At 38.0% G+C, this 21,295-nt stretch overlaps 1 protein-coding gene across 32 annotated transcripts in view; it reads right to left on the bottom strand.

The window, feature by feature from the left end:
- Positions 1 to 21,295, bottom strand: part of DLG2 (discs large MAGUK scaffold protein 2) — a 1,027,713-nt gene that overhangs the window by 420,558 nt on the left and 585,860 nt on the right. For 31 of the 32 annotated variants that reach the window (XM_052812305.1, XM_052812308.1, XM_052812306.1 and 28 more), the window contains one exon: positions 2,160 to 2,213. In XM_052812305.1, coding sequence (XP_052668265.1) covers positions 2,160 to 2,213 — 54 coding nt within the window. Of the gene's footprint in view, positions 1 to 2,159; positions 2,214 to 16,845; positions 16,954 to 21,295 lie in introns of those variants that run through there. The other variant, XM_052812336.1, reaches the window with a different exon arrangement.

Below are 21,295 nucleotides of genomic sequence, written 5' to 3'. Positions count from 1 at the left end.
TGTTTGGCTATTGGCCAGAGTCAACCCACCACATGCTGTCTGTAAACCTCTTTTTGAAAGGTTCATTGAGCCAGGAGGGGATGCACACACCAGCAAACACGTATCTGGCCCAGTGACTACAGTACCTTCCTAGCAGAGGAAATATCATAAAACGAAACAAAACCAAACTAATCTGAACTAGTCCTGGGAGCAAGAAGGAAAACACAGGTCTCCCATCCCACTCTCCCAATTATTAGGTTGGAGGAAGAGGTCACTTATCCATATGTTTGTCTGTCTGTCTCATTTTGGAGAATGTTCAAGCATATAAATCCTGATCAGAAAGAAACGCCTATTTGTAAAGCAAAGACCCCATGTCTTTTGGGACACTATGGTGGCCTGGGCTCAGCAAATACGCTTCACATTTTTTATTGGTTAGTCTAAATAAGTCCCTCTTTTGTAGCGCTGCTGTGTCCCATATTTAAGGGACATAACTCTTCCCAAGCACTGGGTAAGAGCAAGGTGACTAATTCAGAATTGTCTATTTTTACAACAAGCACCTTCTGTTTATTGATCTACTTCACATCATGTGTTGGAGACTGAAACAGCCCACAGGCACTTTTCAGTCTACTGTCCGTATTTCTCTTGAATGTGTTTGGTCATTTGTCCTTTTTTTTTTTTTTTTTTTAAGAGAAGTGTAAAGAGAGTAGTATACCACTAGTGTAAGAGTGGTATAAAAGTGTCTAAGTATTGATAGACTGTGTTATGGGAATAAATCATATTGATTGAACATCTTGTCACTAGTGTAATTGCATCTGTATTTAGGGTAACACTGTATCTGCAGAGTATCCTGGGCACAGGTCTAGTTCTGGAAATGAGAACTGGGGCTCACAATGTCCCTCTTGGTAGATCTAGAGAACATAAGTGTAAAATGTCTCGTTAAAACAGAAGAAAAGCCAGACCTACTGAAAGTGAGACCATAGCAGATTGTTCTGATGTTCAGAAGGAAAACTGAGACTTAGAAATGACAGGAAACCTTTTAAGAAAGATGAATGCAAATTCATGAACAGAGAAATTTTATTTAACTTTTCCACCCTTCCCAATGGTTGAAATTCCCAACAAGGAATTTAACTCTTTTCTGCTTTACAGCAGTGTCATTCTAAATTGCTCTTGGCTGTGATCTTTACATGTGTTCTGCACAATAATTTCTAACTGTTACAAATTGTCAGAAACAAACAAGCTGGCCAGGACAACCCCTATTAAACTTCCTCATCAATAGCCTTCTAAAAGACAGAACCCAGCAATATGATTGGTGTAGGTGGATAAATAATTAGGCTTATGCATTAGTTTAATAAGAAACAGATGTGGACAAAACACAACAGATGAGAGACATTAATTAGGAGCATTAAAAAGATAACTAAGAGGACTCAAGGAGAAAGATTAGATACTGGCTAGTTAGCTTTGTACTACTTGCTTTTCTTGCCTCCAATCGTTTAAGCCTGTTATCCTATTACATATGCACTTTGTCTTTCTCTGTGTCCTTTATCTTCAACTATAGTTGCTTTTACAGTCTAAAATGACAATGATATCAAATGCTTGTAGAAAAGCAGATTTTTTTTAAACTAATAAAAACATGCATTTATTTTAGGGTAAAACTTTTTTTTCTAGAAGTCATAAAAATGAAAAGACATTAATTAGAAAACATGAAGTCATCTAGTTTGTGCTGTTATTTATCATGAACAGCTTTCATCTGCAACAGGAATGTAGACAGACAAATAAAGAGCTGCTTGCACCATTTTCATATTGCAGTGTGCATCTGGGTATCTTCTTAATAAGCTAGGAGTGTGCGTGCTGCTCTAAAAGGAAATATTCATATTTTGTGCTACTGGTAAGGAGGAAAGACTTAATGAAATCACTTTTTTTTTTCAAAGAAAGGCTAGTTTTAGCAAGTTACAGTCTATGTGTTAGAGTCTAAACTACAAATTATGTGTATATAATATACTGTTAATTCACCTAACTGCAATTATCATTCCTGATTTCTTCTTCTAGAAAAGAATTAACTGTGTAACTGTAAAAGACATGATCAATTGTAAGATTTGTTTATAACTTCTATGCAATATTGAATAGAATTTCTGTAGGAAAATAAACAAATTCTATATATTAACAAAAAAATTAATACTTACATAAGGAATAGTGTCCAAGGTGTCTGTGTTGACAATTATAGGGGCAGGGCTTGCCTGAAAGGGGGGAAAAAAAAAAAAGAGAAAAGAAATTTAAAAATCTGAAATTCATTAATATTGAAATGTCCATAATGATACATTAAATTAAAAGTCTAAAAGCCTGTCTTCCCATTGAATTCACAACGTACAACAGTACATAACTTTGGGTACTGTTCAATCAATTAAGGATGAAAGAAATAGATTCTCAGCCTCCAAACCACAGCTCACTGCTGTCTGTTTTTTCAATTTCATTAGGCTTTGGATCACATCCTGAATATATAATAACTAGTAATTCATTTTTGGTTAGAACTATAAGAAACATGATGTATTTAACTTACAATTAGGGGACTTGGGGGTGAGGGTTTCAGCCTCCCTTATCTTACACATCGGCTTTTTGGTTTTGAGCAAAACCAAGATGATCAACTGATCTTTACAGAGGATAAACCTCAACATTTCATGTTTACACTACTTATCATTATTATGTAGGTATGTAGTATATGTATATGCATGTATACTATGATATTTACGTCAAAGCTATATATTGTGCATGGTTCATATGCACTCAGCTAATGTTCAGTTTGAAATATAGACCCAGTTTAAAAAGATTTGTGAATCTGAAAGCTGCCCAACCTGATCTTTAACTTATTGACGAAACCCATCTCCAGACTAGTTTCCAGCCACCTGTAATGCCCTAACCCTCTCCTCTATCCACGCTGGGATTCAGCAGCAGTGACCCAAGGCTCGTCTCTGATTTGACCCAGCTGCATAATCTTGGCTCAGAGTCTGGAGAAAACTACAGAGCTGTGAGAAAGTGTAGAGTAGAGCCATGCACCATAAGTAAAATTTCAGACAGAGGCAGGACTGCTGAGATGGGATTGTTATAATAGCTCAAGGACTCAGGGTGAGAACGATCAATGTACAGTCAGCGTAGTACAAAAAGTGATGGAAGGCACCCCTTCTCTGCCTGCCTAATGCCTGCTTGGTCAGCAAAGACTCTTCAGGCATTGTATCAGGCTGATGAACATGCCAATGCTTAGCATAATAGCTCGTTAGTTCTCTTTATCTATATTGTATATTGGCAAACGAATGACTGTACTTTAAACTTGTGTAGACTGCAGGGTCTCTTTGCGCATGGTAGGCACGATTACAGCACTAGTGAAAACACTGATCATATTTCTGTTGTCAAATATTCACTGCAGGATTTCAAAGCCTAAGTAACGTATCCCAAATTAAGAATATAACATTAGTGCAACAATTCAAATATTTTGAGAATGTCACAGTTTCTTTCCAGTTTTGGTGCAGTTATTGAAAGATAATTCTGTGTTCAAAGAACTTGTATGCTACTGCACAACAGCTACTGATAAGTAATGCCATTATTTCTATATAACTGTGTAATCTGTGAATAAAAACTAAAAATCAAATGCATACAATTTGGTGTGTACACATTTCATGGCATGTATCAGTTACCATAGTAAGGTATAGTTTAATATTAAAATGCTTAGTATCTGAAAAGATATTATACACCCATACCCATTTATTCCCATTGTGCCCCATAACACCGGACACTTTGGAGTGACAGATAAAAGCTGAAGGCCATAAGATTATAATATTTTTAGCTTTAGGCATATGGAATTATTTATAACTGTATTATCGCTGAAGGTTAAACAAAGGATTTCCTTTTTAGAATCATAGTTTTTACTTACATAAATATTTAGCCCCATACGCTTAAAGACCACTACCTTTGCTACAGGAAGAAAAAGATTATTTTTTTTACAGTATTGATTTTATCTTCTTTTTATTTTTGTATACTGTGAGAAGGTCTAGTACCAAATACAAACAAAGTTTGCAATCTTCAGAATGAAAGCGTCTTTCCTCTGCTTTAAAAACCAATACCTATTAAAATAACAAATCTCTTTCAGAAGTCATTTTCCAAAGCATTCTCATACTATCACCAACTGCTTCTAACCCGTTGAGGAACAAAGTCTTATATCCGCATCAGATTTTCCTGAAGTAAAGCTAAAGAGAATTCTTGATCAGAAACTAGTAATTGTGGGAACACTATAAAAAATAACATTTAGGGGACTTGGAATTTCTTCTGGAAACTCAGTTATTCCTTTACTTCCTCTTATGAACACAAGCAGAACCTGCACGTCCTTCACACTATCAGTTGCAGTTGCTTTCAGAAGGACTTTCACAGCCTTGCTAGATCCCTGTTTCAGTGCTATACCACCCTCACTGAGAAAAGTTTTCTCTTATATCTAATCAGAATTTCCCTTAATGCAACTTATGTCTGTTGCCTCATACTACTGTGCATCTCCGAGAGGAGTTTGGCTTTGTCTCCTCTCTAACCATCCCTTAGATGGCTGAGGAAAGCAATTAGATTCTTCCCACGGCCTCTTCTTCTCCAAGCTGAACAAACTGAGCTCTCTCTTTTCTTGTATGTTTTGTGCACCAGACTCAGCCACTGTTGTGTGTGCCACCATCTTGGTTATCCTCCACCCAACACACTTTGGCATACTGGGGAACCTAGAACTGGACACAGTACTCCTGATGAAGTCTCACAGGTGATGAGTAGATGTCCCTCGAACCGCCGCCTAGGCTGTTAGTAGTGCAGCCCAGTTTGCTGTTAGCCTTCACCACTGCAAGGGCACATGGCTGACTCATGCGCAACTTGTTCTCCACTCTGCAAAGCTGCTGCCTAGCTGGACTGTGCCTGGCTGGGCCTGCTGCGTTTTTTTTTCTGTCCAGGTGCAGGAACTCCTGCCTGTTGTCGCTGAAGTTCGTGAGGTTCCTTTCAGCCCATTTCTCCTGCCTGTTGAGATCCCTCTGAATGGCAACTGTCCAATGTATCATCTGCTCTGCCCAGTCTGGTGTTATCTAAAACCTTTCTGACAGTGCACTCTATCTAATCATTCTGGTTATTAATGAAGATGTTAAACAGCATTAGCACCAGTATCAACTCTGTAGAACACCACAAGTAACTTGCCATCAGTTACTGGACTTTGAATTGCTGACCACTACCCTTTGGGTCTGGTGGTCTAGCCAGTGTCCCACTCATCTTCTAGTACATCCATCCATCCACTCTCTCTCTCATTTGGCTACAAGACTGAGAATTTGTGCTGAAAACCTTGCTAAAATCAAGGAAAATAACACTTACTGATTTCCCCTCATCCGCAGAGCTAGTCATCTCATCACAGAAAGCTGTCAGGTTGGCAAGGCACAATTTACCCTTCGTAAATTGATCTGCCTCTTTATAATCACCTCTTTCTGTCCTTCACGAGCCTTGACAAGGCATCCCGAAGGCACCCACCAGGATGTTTCCATTTGTTAGCTTCCTACCTAATCCTGACCCCCAGGTTCTCACTTGGCCCATCATCCCTTCCACAGCAGAAGTCTGAGCATTTAAGCTGCTCCTTTGAATAGTGTGATCCTTCCCCATCTAGCCTTTCTACAGAGCCTGTACAGAATTGGCTTTCAAGCAAGAATATCTTACAGGGTTCATTTTAACACAGTGCTTACTGTATTCTTTACTAATTGGAAGAGTTGAACTTCAACTATCAAACCGATGATTTTCTGCTACTGAGGTATTCATCCTGATCTGACAGATGGGCATGAGAAAATTCATAGAGCAATAGTTTCAGATGGATACAGTGACTATAACCATTCAGTCACAACTAATCTCATCAGTGCATTTTCCTTTTCTGTTCCTCCTGTTCCTATCTGTGCATGTGTATGTGTGCATGCATGTGTGTGACAGTGAGTTTGTGTGGTGATTTGGAGTTTTCTTTTTTTTTCTTTTTTTTTCCTTTTTTTGAGTGGGAAAACTAATTTAATACAAACATTTTGCTTTGGTCTCTCTTAACATATGGTAATTTGAAGAACACTGACTTCCTGAGCTACAACATTGCTTTTAAGTGCAGGAAATGGAGATGATTTTATTACTTGTGTCCTGTTTGTAGCTCATGCTTTAAAGAAAAGTAGGAGGCTCTAATCATGCAGAGTTGAGAAGACAGTTTGCAACCACTGGAGAGCCCTAAATATAGTGCTTGCCATGGAGTACACAATAGCATCAAAATAGTCCTGTAATCACAGTGAGGTTACTCAAGGGGTAGGTCAAGAGAAGATTAGTAGCAACAGGGAGTCAGAAGGATTTTACGTTCCAGGATATGTCTATGTCTATTCCGAGTTAAAAACACATCACATGCACTGATTCACCAAATTCTCAAAAAAGATACCCAGATATCCACGTACTTCTTATAGAGAACACTGACAAATCTATCATAGTTCATCAGCTCATCAAGAATACTTCCAATTGTGCATGAATTAACAAATGCATGCAAAAAAAATTTCAAGATTTTCTCGAGAATCTCTGCCTACTGTGCCTTTGAGACAGCACTGCCTCTTATCTGTCACAATCTATATACCCACACACATATAAACTGTCTAAGTTTGAGACTGGATGAGAAGAAATGGGTTTCTGGAAGACAAAGATAATGACTTTATTACTAGCTCTGCCCTTTGACCTGCTCCGCAGTCTTAAACAAGACTTTTAATTACTCTTTACCTAGCTTTTTCCAGCTATAAAACAAATCTAGCAAAACTAGCTTAATTTGGTCAAAGTTTCAAGAGAGGTGATGGTTGGCAAATAATTATCTATATAGAGAGAGTTTTAAAATTTTATATGTCTAATTGCCTAACTCGCAGGATGAATTCAAATCAGTAGTAATTAGTTCATGAAAGAGACAGTCCTCTTTTAAGTCAGGTAGCGTACAGAGGGCTCCCAGACTTTGAAATCAGATTTTAAAGATGGAAAGAGGCCTTCATGAACATATTCACAATTCTGCAGCTGCAAAATAAATCCAAACCAATCGCAAAAAGAGGGGATTTTACTGAGTGTAGTGAATTGAATGATCCTGTTTTCCCCATTCCTCATGCACTTTCCTTTCTGCCTTAATCCCTACCTATACATTAAGTATTATATTATGCTGACAATGTACTGTGTGGGCTGTCAGCCTTATAACTACTGCTCCCTGCACAGACCTTTTTCCTGCCCTTGACTAGAAGCAGTGCTTTCAGCTGAGCCATCTCTGTGCTTTGAAGAAAAGGCATCACACTGACAGCTGCAGTGACAGATTGGCATAGCTGGGACAAAACTTGAATAGCTTTGGGGAAAAAAAAAAGGAGGAAGATTTTTTTTTTTTTCCTTCTTCTTCTTCTTCTTAAAGGACTTGAGCACAACACACTGCTTCCACAAATATATATGAGATTGTTCTGCTTGCAGCGAGTCAGACAGTCTACTTGCTTTTCCACCAAAAGCACAACTTAAAAGCAAGATACAGTGAAAGCACTTGAAGCCAGTAGAAAGCGAACAAAAAGGCACACGGTCTAGTTCATGAACGTTTACTCTGCTACCAAATTCTCTACAAGTGTATGACATGACTCGTACCTCCTAGATGAGATGAACTTTCCCTCTACCATGACTGCTAGCATTATCTAAAACCAGGTTGACTGGTTTTACTTACAGCATTCACAGTTTTATAGACTATCCATATTATATTGAATTTCATTCTTTTTAAAGCATTCATAACTCCTTGTTTTAGCTGTTCCTACTATGCAGTGCTGTATTCAACACCAGACCATGGAACTACTTGCATAGGTATATGGTAACTATTTTATAAATAATGAGCACAGCACATTACTTCTTAACCAGAAAACACTAGAACAAGTATGTGATCATTTTGAAACTATCCACCTACACTTATTCCTAGCTGTGATTTTAATTTGACTCTGAACTCTCAATTGCTTGTTTTCCTGTTAAGGAATCTACATTATCTACATTGTTAGATTTAAGTAAACTCAAAATGAAGAGGTGGTGAAATTTAGAGTATCGCCATTTAAAAAGTAAGTTGAGTTGTCAGTGGCTTATTACCATCTTTTGCAGACACCTGACTCTGTGGACTGTATGTCAGAGTCAAGGGCTCATCTTTCCAGGTAGCCAGCTTTACATTCTAAAACACTCTCTGGAATATTCAGCTGCAGTTTCATTTTACTTCAAAATGTTAGCATTTTGTGTCTTAATATGAAGTGGAGCAGCCCCTATATTTGTACGTGAATAGGGCATGCTACATCTCTCAGAATGTGTCAGACTGTTTGAGGCCTTAAGAAGGTAACGCTGAATTAGTTTAAATTAATTTCATATTTTCAAAAGTTTCCTTTCACAACTGCAAGAAAGAGATTTACATTGACGCACAATGGCAGGAAAGATTAAATGATAATTTAGATGTCAAAACAGTAATTCTCTGGCATGCTACGAGGCCTCAAGATCACAGAACACACAGAACCTTTTGTCGTATTTACGAGTGAATTACAAACTGTAAGACTAAGAAGGAGAAAAAGTCACTTGCTCGTTATTAAACAGAAAATTTAAAAGATAGGGAACCTCTTTGAACATCTAAAGAATGACTTTTCAGCAAACAATCCTACCTCTACTTAGAGACATAAAACAGAAGTCAAAAGCAGCTTTGCTTGCAGGCTGCAGCTGTCAAGAATAGAAGAAAAATGCCTCAAGAAATCCTTGAGACCTTTCCCTACATATATAATGCAACCTCATATAAAGCCATTTAATTTAAAGGTACATAGTGCCTTTTGAAGAAGACGGACTTATTTTTGGGCTTGGAGTTTTGCATTGGTTTTTACTTAACCTGTAGGAATAATTTCCTATTTTAAAATTGTATTAGCTGTGGCATTATTTAAACAAAAAATAATTTAGACCTAAGGAAAACCTAACATTTCTGTGTGGATCCACAGGCTGCCAGAGGGAATGGCAAGAAAGCACCTACTTTACAGTTGTTGAAGTTTCACCTGTACTGATACTGCCTGTTAGCAGTTTGAATTAGCAATGATTAACATAATGGGAACTTTTTGCCCAATATCAGATCCAGTGAAGGACACAGAAATGTCAATGGGAAAAGCTCTATAGAGAATGAGGGATAATTATGGTACATCTGAATTTCCAGTGAAGATATTATTCAACTGAATGTTATTACCCCTTAAATTTTGAGGTGATAACCTTCCTATCACTAGGCAGGGTGGATCCATCTGTCTCATTCTAGGATGGCAAATGCCATGCTAAGACTCACACAGAGGTCCCATTAGCACATCTCTACTGACTCACAAAAGAAATTGATGCAAAGTGTCTTACACCAGTGCTTTAGCTTGGAACAGAAATTTAGACCTAAATCCTGTTTTCAGATGTACCGCTTGAGCACGTGTTCATGGCCTTTTGAAAGTGAATGGGCCATAACATTCATTTATTACACAGATCTCTGCTCTGATCTCCACTGTGCTTCAGAACTTTCCCCAAAGTCTGTGTCAAAGCACATCTCTTAAAAAAACAACAGCTTTAACCAATCCAGGCAATGCCAGTTTCTGGTATGTTCTTAAGTCTGGGTATGGAAACTTTAGAATCAAGAATAAAAATAGAAATACATTCCATATGGTCGTCTTATAAGTGTATTATCTTCAAAACTCTGAGAGCTGATAAGTATACATTTTTTTCAGATTTTATGTAATTTATAACAATTTTATAAAAAGATGAAATATTTGAGAAGTCTTGCCACTACAATCAATATTAGCGGAAATATACACTGCAAAAAGGAAGTGTTATAGAGTGATGCTACTGAAAACCTAAGAGCTAAGCTAATTTATTTTATACTATGAAATCACCAAAACAGGTTACATCTTCCATTTTAAACATTTTAATGACATTCTGTTACCTCTATCAGAACTAAAAATTTCTGGGTTAAAGTCCCTGCATAACTGAAGTTCATGGTAAAACATTGATCTGCTTCAATAGAGTCAAAATTTAAGCAAATATGTTTCTACTCAATAATAGTTTTTTTTTCTCCTGGCGGGATTTATAGAGCATGCATGCACTTAGCCAGCAGGTTCATGAAAGCAATTTAGAACCAATTAAACAAATTAATATTCTGCTTTCAGATTGTTTTGCATCTTATTTTTAAAGCACATTAGCTAAATATCCAGAAATTAAAAATCCAGGAAAAAAAAAAGTAGTAACGCAAAATGCTTATGTTATTCACAGGCTTGTTAACAATGGCAAACAGTCTCATTGACTTGAGCGTTCCCATTTTTTCTTAAACATTAACCACTTAGCTTTTCTACAGTTTGCCTAAGCATTAGCTTTATTAACCATGGATTGGTGTAGATTTTTTGTATAATAGTGTAAACCTCAAGATGTGCTGCACAACAAAAAGAACAGGAAGGTAATCTCAAATACCTGTCAAGTTCTTTTAACTTGAAAATATATTAATTTATTGCATTACTCAGGAGTGTGGACTACTTCATACATTTACATAAAAATATTTTTTCTCTCCAGCTGGATTTTAAACTTCTACAGAAACTATCAAGACTAAGTGACAAGAGTCTGTGTGTGCCTATGTATATATAAACAGACACCTATATGGATACAAACATGCACATACACATAGACTCAAACATAGACTAGGAGAAAAGCATGGACCCAGTTTTTAGGCATCCCATCTGACCCAGCTGCATCCTACAGCACATGATTCAGCCTTGATGTGCACAAAGATAAAACTCCTTCCAGAGAGAGGAAAACAAAACCAAAGCATAAACCATTGCCATTCTTTCCTTCCCTTCTCTTCAAAAGTGAAGGCTGCATCACTCATGGCATGACTTTTTACTTTTAAAATCATCGTACACCAAGCTCACAAAGCAGTTAGCCAGTATCTTATTCTGTTACCTTTATACAGCCTGAAGTACCTGCAGGTTGAGTGTAACATTTATTCCTGCGTGGAGACTTTTATAACCAGCCTCAAACCCACAGAAATGAATGGACTAAAAGTTACAATGCAGATGAAGGCAAAAAAAAAAAGTGAATGTAAAGCTAAATGTGAAATAGGGAAATTACTTTAACGGAATTCAGTATCTATTCAAGAGGTTTATCAGAACATAAATTCCAAAGAATGAAACACCTGCTTTCAGGAACTAATCAATTACATCAAGCACTGTATACAACAGCCCAGAAATAATGGAATCAGTGCCAAAGAGCATTCACCTCTGCTTGGCAAGAGCAGAAGAGACCAAGACTTACTGGTGCTACAGCTAAAACTCTTCACAGAGAGGAAAGAATAAGAAATACAGAAGAAAATGTCTTCAGAGTTTTAGAAAGGTTCTCGGGTATAACAGAAGTAGCAAAATCACCATTGATTCTGTTTCAGCACTGAAGTCGCCAGGAGAAAAGCTGGAGGTTACTGTGGTCCACAGAATGCATCAACTTAACTCACTGATTCTGGCTAAGTATATACAGGAGCAAAGCTATTTTGCCAAATGCTTTCACTTAATGAATGCATATTTAACTATTTAGGAGGAACTTAAAGAATTAAACTTGATTTTGCATATCTGCAATAAACTCAAAGTCAAATTGGGCTGTGCTGGAGCAAAGAGGGATTTGATTTTTATGTCAGTAGAAGTAAACTTCTAACTTAATGTCCTATGTCTCTGAGTGTCCCTGCATGTCCCAGAATCACTATGTGATGAAGAAAATTAACAAAATAATTCCAAATATATCACTTGCTGACAGCTTGTTTCAAACCCTAAATCACTGCAGGACCGCTGCATCCACAGCATGTGTAAAGTGAAGCTATTCAGGGTTCAGGGCTTGTCAGGCGTTTTACAAGGTTTTGCCTCATGTGGCATAAAATGCATTTCTCAACGGAGATGCATTGTTACATAAATTACAACAATTTGGTGTTTTACTATAGGGCTTGCCAACCATTTTTAATCTCAGTTTTCTCACTGATGTCCTTCTGCCTGAGAGACTGGATGCTCCATGGGTGACTTGCAGGAAAGTGCATGCCAGAACTAACACTTTTTCCATAATTTTACAGATTGTAGCACCCAGCGGGAACGTCACAGGCTGCCGAGCTTAGCAAGGACTTTCCTTGTGAATCTGTGTAATACCACCAGGCTGTTACCAAAAAAAAAAGAGAATGCTGCCTTTAGGATGATGCAATCTTGTTTTAGGGTAGATGGTGGAAATACACACATGCCATTTTCTTTTTGTTTTTAGGACCGATTTCCCTCCCAGTTGAAGAATTTGCACAGAGGAAAAAACAGTCCTATTTCTAGACTTTGTACCTTGTTATTCCTTAATCTGCTACATTCAAGTGCCTCTTTTAAGGAATATGCCCTACTGAAACACGAAGCTCATATTATACCTGCCTTCCTTCCGCCTTGTACGGGGCACAAGCAGCAAGGTTTTGGCGGCCGGGGGGGGCTGCAGGGGCGGCCGCTGTGAGGAGACGTCGAGGCTGCCCCACGGCGGGGACAGCCGGTTCCAGCCGGTTCCAGGCCGGCGCCACACCAGACCCGCCGCAGGGCACGGCTGAGCCAATCAGCAAAGCTGGTGGCGCCTGTGAGCCAATCAGAAGAAGTTTGTGGCGCCTCTGAGCCAATCAGAAGAAGATTGTGGCGCCTCTCTGGAAACAGGCTCTGGCGCTCCGTGGTGGAGCAGGTAACAGCCTGCGGGACGGCGGCCTGTGGAGGGCCCGTGCTGGAGCAGGAGAAACAAGTCGTGAGGAAGAAAAAAGTGCGGAAAAAGGAGCAGCAGAGAGAAACCACCATGCCCTGAGCCCGGCCCCAGCCCCCTGTGCCACCCTCACCTCACTGGAGGGAGCGAGTGTGACCTGCAGTGGTAACTAGGAGGAGGAGAGGTGTCTGGAGTGAAGCCGAGGCTGGCAAAGAGGTGTTTTCCCTACGTGTGTTAGTTTAACTGTTTGTTGTCTTTGTTTCTCAATACCCAACTCAATAATTAAATGTTTAGGTTAACTGGCAACAAAGTGAAATTCCCTAAGTCAAGTCTGCTTTGTCTGCAATACACCTATTCTTCTGAAATGTAACTGTAGAACAGATATTTGTTCGGTATCTTTCATTTATTCGTCTTATTGTCTGATAAATCCACAAATCAGGTACTGGAGGTGAGACTGGAAGAGCAGAAGAAAATAAAAGAACAAAATCTTCGGTTATAAAAGACAGTGTTGACTTGAGTAGCAGAAGCAACAAAGAGAAAGTGGAAGCAGTACTGCAGCCACAAGGAAAGTTAAGTTACCATGTAAAAATAGAAACACATAAGGTAGCAACTGATTATTGTTCATAGAGGAGCTTTCCACAGAGAAGGAAAGCTACACCTTCTTCTTCTAATATATAGTCTATTAAGAAGCTATTGCTGTCAACCTCTTAATTCTTAGAAATAGCATTTACCAAAAAATTTCAAAAGACGAAATTAACGTAACATGGCACTACAGGTTTGTAGAATAATGAAACCAGGTAAAGGGACTGAACTTGAGATGGGTAGTAACGGTGCCATAAAAGCAGCTCCACGATATGTCATTGGTTAAGTAAAGAAGGTGCCTGGGGCCATTATAAGTCTGAAAAGCACAAACAACATGACTGGAGGGTACAGCAAGACTGACAGTCCTTCAAAGAACTTTCACAGGACCTTAAAAATACACCTTACTTAAATTAAAATTATAGGCCTGGAAAAAATGAAGGCAATTCCTGTCAAGAAATAATCAAGGGAAGAGCATCCTTGTGAACCTAACAAAATTAGATTAGGGGTACAAATAGGTGTATCAATAGTAAGAAGACAGACTTAAGAAGTTGGACTAAAAACAAAAGGAAGAAATGTCAAAAAAAAAATCTTTGATATTACGAATGATGCTGAGAAACACTTCAAATCAGGAAAATTATACTTGCCTGTTTTTCAACAAATATTTTGCTATTTTTAACATGGGAATAATTTTCAATTTCATGCCAAGGGCAGGCAAGCAGATTTTATACACTGATACAACTGTGTGGCAAATTCAACAAACTATAGTCTAATCTCCCTAGAGGAGAGATAGAAGCCTTATTGCCTAAAACTCCTTGTACATACTTAGACTAAGCACTAAAATACATACTGTAGGCAGTACTCACTTTCTGGCAGATGGGCAGCATGACCTATGAGGTCTTTCCCCATCTTTACATTTTAGCATTCTGTCATTTCTAAACAGTGTTGTTTTGGCTAGAATTGAATGCAGAAACAGCGAGTAAAAAAATATTATCTTAAACTGAATTAAAATAGATGGGGGCAATTTTAACAGTGACTTATCTAGCAGCAAGTAACATGGCACTTTTACTGATGAGGTTGTCACAAAAAGTAACACAAGGCACCACTTTGAAATATGATCATTCTTAGATTATAGGATATCTTTTAGTTACTGATTTCAAGACATTTTCTGCTCGGTAAACCACAAAAATCTAGGATGCTGCTATTTGTATACATTAATAACAATGACCTGGACAGGACTAGGAGAGTTCTGCGCTCTCTAGTTTTACTGTGTGAACGTGTATAACTAACAGCCACTTATCCCACAGATGAAACAACCTTCCTTGTACACAGAGACAACATTGACCTGTCACTATATTGAACAATGAATGTAACAATCACAGAGACATAAAACCTAAAAACTGTCAGAACTGATCTACCAAGATTGAGAAGATGGGTTTGTAAATCAATTAGGGGAAATTCAAATGTCACAACAACCTTTCATGCATTTACATGATTGCCCCAAACACTGGAACATTAATTGGTTCATAACATCAAGGCAGCCTCTTGCTATAGTAGTAGTAATAACAACAACAACAACAACAATAATAATAAGCAGCTCCTGGATGTCTGTCTCTGATATGATGGTGTTTTGTTTCTGTTTTTAATGGAAAAGCTCCAGAAGACTTTCAGAAATAAGCTTTCATTACTGTTAGGAAGGAAAAAGAAAACATTTCCTGACAAAGCAAGCAGTGGAAGTTATGCACTATACATCAGGTGCTAGGAGAGAACACCTGGAAAAGGACTAAGCATAGCATTTAGTAACACAAATGGAGCTGGCTGCTCAAGGCAAGATGCAGGTAAAATACAGGCATCGGAATCAGAGAGTGCAGTCCTGAAAATATTCAGCTTTAGGAACTCAGATTTCCCTTGCGCCTGTACAACAGTGCTTCAACCTCAAAAAACAACTCAACATCTATCTCATGCAATTGACATTCAGACACGAGGCAGCCTTTACCAAAGAACCCTTTGGACAGATCCAAGTCTCCTCCTACCCTGTCTTTTTAGGCACCAATTCCACCCTCCAAATGAAACAGAAAATTTTCGACGTAACCCCCTCATCTAGTAAATCATGATGCCTGGCAGAAAGATCACCTTTACCATTCTCAGCCTGTTGTAAATCCTGACTTTCGCCATAGGACGCCTGGGGAAAATTAACACTTAATCTGACGGTCCTTTCCAAAAGCTAACCAACTTCACAGGCAGGTGCACCAATTCTGAGCACTAACATATAAAAAACCCCACTGCAGACCTGACCCTGATACTAAATAAATGTTTGGTTGGGAGGACAAGAAATGGGAACATCGTGTGCTTCAGAGGACCGGGAGAAAAATGACATAGAAAATATTACAGCAAGAAGAACACAGAATCTGCAGGAGGCACCAGTTTTTTTAGGGCAGCCGTAACAAGGAGAAATCAAGAGACTCTAAAGTTAAAGTCAGCCCATCCTTCACATGCTACTATATGCTTTGTGACACAATTTGAAATGTCTTCTTCAATTATAGTATAAGCTTTCTACTTATACATAAAGAGGGGTCCAATCATCTTTTGCTATCAGCGCATCTGGTATTGAAGGCACTTAGTTTTGCTGACTTAATAGCTCAATACTGAGTTGATATAGTTAGTACCTAAATAATTCTTCAGACTGTTGATAATATACTTAACAGTTCAGATATATGTCTCTTCTGCACAACATTAGTGCATATTTTCATTTAAAGATACCCTGCCAAATTTATATTTCACATGAAATGAAGATACATGGAAGAAAGCAATATACTCTCTTCTTTCCTCTCCAGCACACTGTCTGGCTTGCCTAACCCGGTCACCAAAAGCATCATCTTGCATCTGTTACTGCATATGGGAAAACACATATTTCCAGTGCACATGACACTAACACAAGTAAAATGTTTTTCAAAATATTTGAAAGTAAAATATCATTAAAATTAGTAATGCATACTGATGTAAACATAGAAGAGATCAGTCAACTTAATTGTTTTATTTTATACAAAATATACAATATCATGTTACTGTATGTCATTTAGTGCTAAGCAGTAATAACCATATGCTTGATTCATATTTATTAAATACAGTTGATAAATACTCCTTCATTTAAAAGCTATATCTCAATTATGTAATTTTCTGGAAATAAGAATCATATATAATGTAGCTGTCTCTTTTCTTTATCATTAGAGTAATGATAAGATAGAAATGTTGGCAATGTCTTTCAACTCCAAATATATAGAACTATGCATTTTCTCCCCAGAAATCACCAGGTTTTATTAAAGGCTGTTCTTTGCCTCTCACCCGTTCATCAGTAAGAAACACAGAAGACCTATGGTCAGAGGTCTGAGTTAGTTCATTCAGCTCAAGAGAAGTGCAGTTTAAGCCATTTCCCCCTGCGAAAGAAGCCTAACGCTCAGAAATCAATGCCTTATTTTAGAGATATGTTACAGTTTTCCTTACCGGGACAAAAGAATCAAATGAATCTTGTTCCCGATTCTCAATAGCTGAAATTGTTTTCAACCAGAAGAGATAGCTTGAAATATCAGACATTTCAGAATGCTCCATATCGAAAGCTGCAAGATTAGTAGGACTGAGGTGAGACAGACTTGCAAAAGGAGGACTTTGGCTGTGTTACATAAAGTTCTTAATTAGATCCTTGGTACAAATTGCTATCCTAAGAATAAAAAGTTAATCAAAAAGCCTCACTGGAAGGATAGGAGGGTGAGATTAGAGCCGAGACAGCTGTTTCACTTTGGGATAATCGTGCAACTGCCTAACTAGATGGTGTTCCACTATTCAGAAGTGAAAATACATGTGTGAAAATTAAAATGTTCCCTTTATGTTACTTAGGACTAAATTGTTCACAGCTGTTTTCCTCAGTGGAACTCAGGAGATCTCCCTATATTTATATTCCAGTGCAGCAAGCACCTAACTCTTAGACCTCCCTTAAAATCACAGCCAAAATATGTTCATGAGAAGAGGGAAAATTTGGAAGGTGCTGAATACAGAAATGGCATGAGAAAAAGTGTTGTGAAGACTTTTGGTGACAAACCGTAAGAATCAACCTACAAAGATTGTTTAATGTGACTAAATAAAAAAAAACTACCCTAACAACCACAGGATAGTAATGTTGTACAACAACATCCAAAGGGTTTGTTGTACAACTGAGATCTCTCTTTACCTGTTCAAGTTTATTTTCCCTGCACTTATGGGTGGGCATTATCGTACTGCAGAAATGACAGGACTTCCACCCATCAGCGGACAGACATGTTTGTTTTACCTATGGTAAAATTGAGAGCCCACAGAAATCTCGAAGATTTCAATAAGGTCAGGATTTTAGCGACAATGTCTTTTGGGGAGGAGGGTATAGCATACGTGTGGGCTGTCTGCTCAGGCAATTTACACAAAGACTGACGTTACGCAGATTTTCTGGAACTAGATGTCACCCTTTGCCAAAGAAGCTCTAAACCAAATCCGAATGTCAGAGTTGCTAGGCAGTCATGATGAAATGGAAGTATCAGGTATGAAGGTTGAAATACTGGAAATAACAACTTTTATATTCCCCAATTCATCACCTCCTCATAAAAACAGATTTCCAAAAGGAAATAGGAAGTAATTATTTGTGGAGAGGGAGAAGGGGTGAGAGGAGAGGGATTGAAAACTAAATAGTACTAGGGATAAAGGTAGGAAACAAGTGGCCCTAAACAGTGTGTCCTTCCCTGTGTATTAAACTTTTTCTTTTTGTCTACTAGTAACAGTTCATTTTAGGACTCATGGTCAAAGTTAACTGAAAAACAATGTCAGAAGGACAAAAAATATTTGAAAAATCAAGTAAAGTTTAGCAACTAATACTGATTAAGAAAATAAAGAAGAAACATTAAAAAATCCTAAAGCTTTGCCTGGTTAGAACAAAATATTTTATTTCCAAAAACACAAAAGCCTTTCACAATGTAGCATAAGTACATTTTTGATGAGCAGTTTCTTAAAAAAATTGATACTAAAATTTTCAAAGGAAAAAAAAAGGTAACAAGCCTAAGGTAAAAAACGTGGGTTTTGGGGGGGGGGGGTTTGTTTGTTTGTTCCCCCCCCCCCCCAAGCAAACCAATTTCTGAAAAGACCCAAAGAAGACTTTGCAACAATACCTGCATGGTTTTGCAGAGTGGAGATGAGGAAAGGGAGATTGAGAGCTGCTTTTCTCCTCCGCCCCTGCACCTACTATTGCTCTGGTTAATGAGAAAATTCTACACTAATTTAAATGTTGCAAAAATACTTTAGTTTTAACTAAAATGCAATATCCCCACAAAGCATATTTCAGAAGATACCTTATTTGACCAAATGGACATGTTCTTTTAGTGGAAATTCTGAAATATGTGAACTTTATATACCAAGGAGCAGGTGACTTTTCCTTTCCTTTAAAACTCCTTCCATAAGCATTCAGTGCATTATTTAGTATAATGGTTTGAATAGACCTTTGGTTTCACCCAGTACAGTTGTCTGTATCATCTCACAACATGATAGTGCGATTTTCTTCTCGGAAAAGTGGAAGACTTAGAAGTGGGAGCATAAATAATTAGCCAATTCTTCATCAATTCAAATAGCTAGTGATTAAACTGTTATCTTTTAGGACATAAAATGGATCCCTTATTTTGAAAATGGTTACAGCTAGTTTGTTTGTTATATTTCTTAACGAGGTCATAAAATAAAGTTTAATTTATGGAGCACCTTGTCCTGTACATTTGAGCGATCCAAATGGACCGTGACAGACACAGCTGAGCCCATCAGCCAAGCTGGTGACACCTCTGTGAAAACCTATTTAATAAAGGACAGAAAATGCTGAGGAGGAGAGAATGAGGGAACACCAGGACCAGAGCAGTAGGAGGTACTGCGCAGCAGAGAAGGCACACTCCCAAAGAGATTGTAGCTGACGGACAAGCCCAAGCCAAAGCAGGTACTCCCCCTGAGGGACTGTGGCCGTGGAGGACCCACCCTGGTGAGGGGAAACGAGTAAGAAGGAGCGAGCAGTGGAACAAAAGCATGAGAAGGAAGGAGCAGCAGAGAGAAACCGCTACGTCCTGACCCCAACCTCCTGCACCGCCTGTCAACCTCAGCAAAGGGACTGAGTGTAACCTGCAGTGATAACAAGGAGGGAAGAGAGGTGTCTGGGGTGAAGCTGAGCCTGGGAAAGTGGATTTTTCCCTAACTCTTTTTTGTTTCTCAATGCCCAACTCAGTAATTTAATGTTTACGTTAATTGGCAGTAAATTAAGTTAAATTCCCCAGGTTGAGTCTGTTTTGCCTGTGAAAGTAATTGGCGAGCAATTTCCCTATTTTTATTTCAGTTCATGAGCTTTCTTGCTCCTGTTCTTCCTATTCTTGCCGCTGCCCTGCTGCAGAGGCAGTGAGTGAGTGGTTGCGTGGGTGCTTCGCTGTCAGCTGGGGCCAACTCACCACAACTTGATCTACCATACATCCGATTAAAGCACATTTCGGGAGACTTTCCGTTATATTTAAAAACCTATCTTATAGAATACCTAAAGCTTTTCCAGTATCTCTGAAAAACCATTACAGACATGTAATACCTCAGGTCAAGACAGTGATGACAAAACACGAATAAAGAACTCATAATGAATAAACTATCACAAAAGCTGATGCAACTACATCAAATAAAAGCTCATACAGTTTATACACAAAGGCACAACTGTCAGAGGTACCCCTTTATGTTTTATAGCAAAAATAGCATTCCAGGTCCCTTTATGCCTTATATGTGTAATGCCATTTATAATTTATGCTTATTTCTATGAAAACAAGTACTGCTATCAATCAAGTAGATGCTAAATAATTGAACCAGTAAGATTACTTTTTAAAATTTGGTATAACAGATCAGCTGGGAATACCCCATTATGTCTCCAGCAGAGAATTTTAGAAATTACTTAACTGTACTTCACCCTTTTACATCTCTCCAACTGGATTACTGCCTTCCTATGAAACATTAAAATGTTTAGTTTTTAAAATACATTTTAGTAGAGAATAGCTTCTATAAAGCTTCATTGGAGTTTTGCCAATGGGTTGTTTACAAACCTCTAATACATTAAGAACAAATGACTGAGATAACTGAGTGGTAAGTATTTTATATTAGAAGAATAAAAACAATATAGCCATGCAATTTTACATGCAGGTGTATTTATTTATGGTTGCAGAAATGCGTGTGCTGTTTAAGTCTGAAGGGCTTTGGTGGTTGTTCTGACTGAATTTTAAAAGGGAAGTAAGAATAGTATAGTGATTGCTAAGTTCCAGCCCAAAACTCTTGCATCACTATGGCTAAACTTTTGCATCCAATAATCAGAGGCAGTAATATTGCTTTATAATACTTTCAGATCAACTGAAATCCTACTTCACTAACTTTTCCCAATAGTGCTGCAGTAGTTAAAGATCAGTCATTGCAGCAATTAAAATTGCCTTCTGTGGCCTTCAAAGTCCTTTGGTGAATTGAATCTGAGAGCAAGATGTCTACAAAAATATAATTTTATTTCCTACTTTCATCTACCAATTTTGTTACTGTAGTTTTAAGATAAATTAAAAATTATAAATAAATACAGGAGTAGCATTTTCTGTGTATTTGATATATACAACTTTGAAAACATCTTTTTTTTTTTTTTTTTTTAAATCCTGGCAAATTACATACCAGATGGATTTTTTTAAGGATTTTTCTCCTTTTTCTTGACTTTTACATAGAAATGGAAAAGACAATAGCATGAACTAAAAAACCAACTAATCAATCTAATTGCAGGTTAGACTACTATGGTTCCAGTTCAGCGGGGTACTTTTATGTTGACTTCAGCATCCAAAGTATTGCCAGTAATGCTAAGTCCCACTAACATAGACTGTTTCAGTGTGCTTAGGGAACAGCGGTA

This window comes from Harpia harpyja, chromosome 17 (genome assembly GCF_026419915.1).
Source record: "Harpia harpyja isolate bHarHar1 chromosome 17, bHarHar1 primary haplotype, whole genome shotgun sequence".
In the NCBI taxonomy this organism is placed as follows: domain Eukaryota; kingdom Metazoa; phylum Chordata; class Aves; order Accipitriformes; family Accipitridae; genus Harpia; species Harpia harpyja.
Note: the sequence above shows the minus strand (reverse complement) of the source record. Positions and strands in the feature narration are given on the sequence as shown.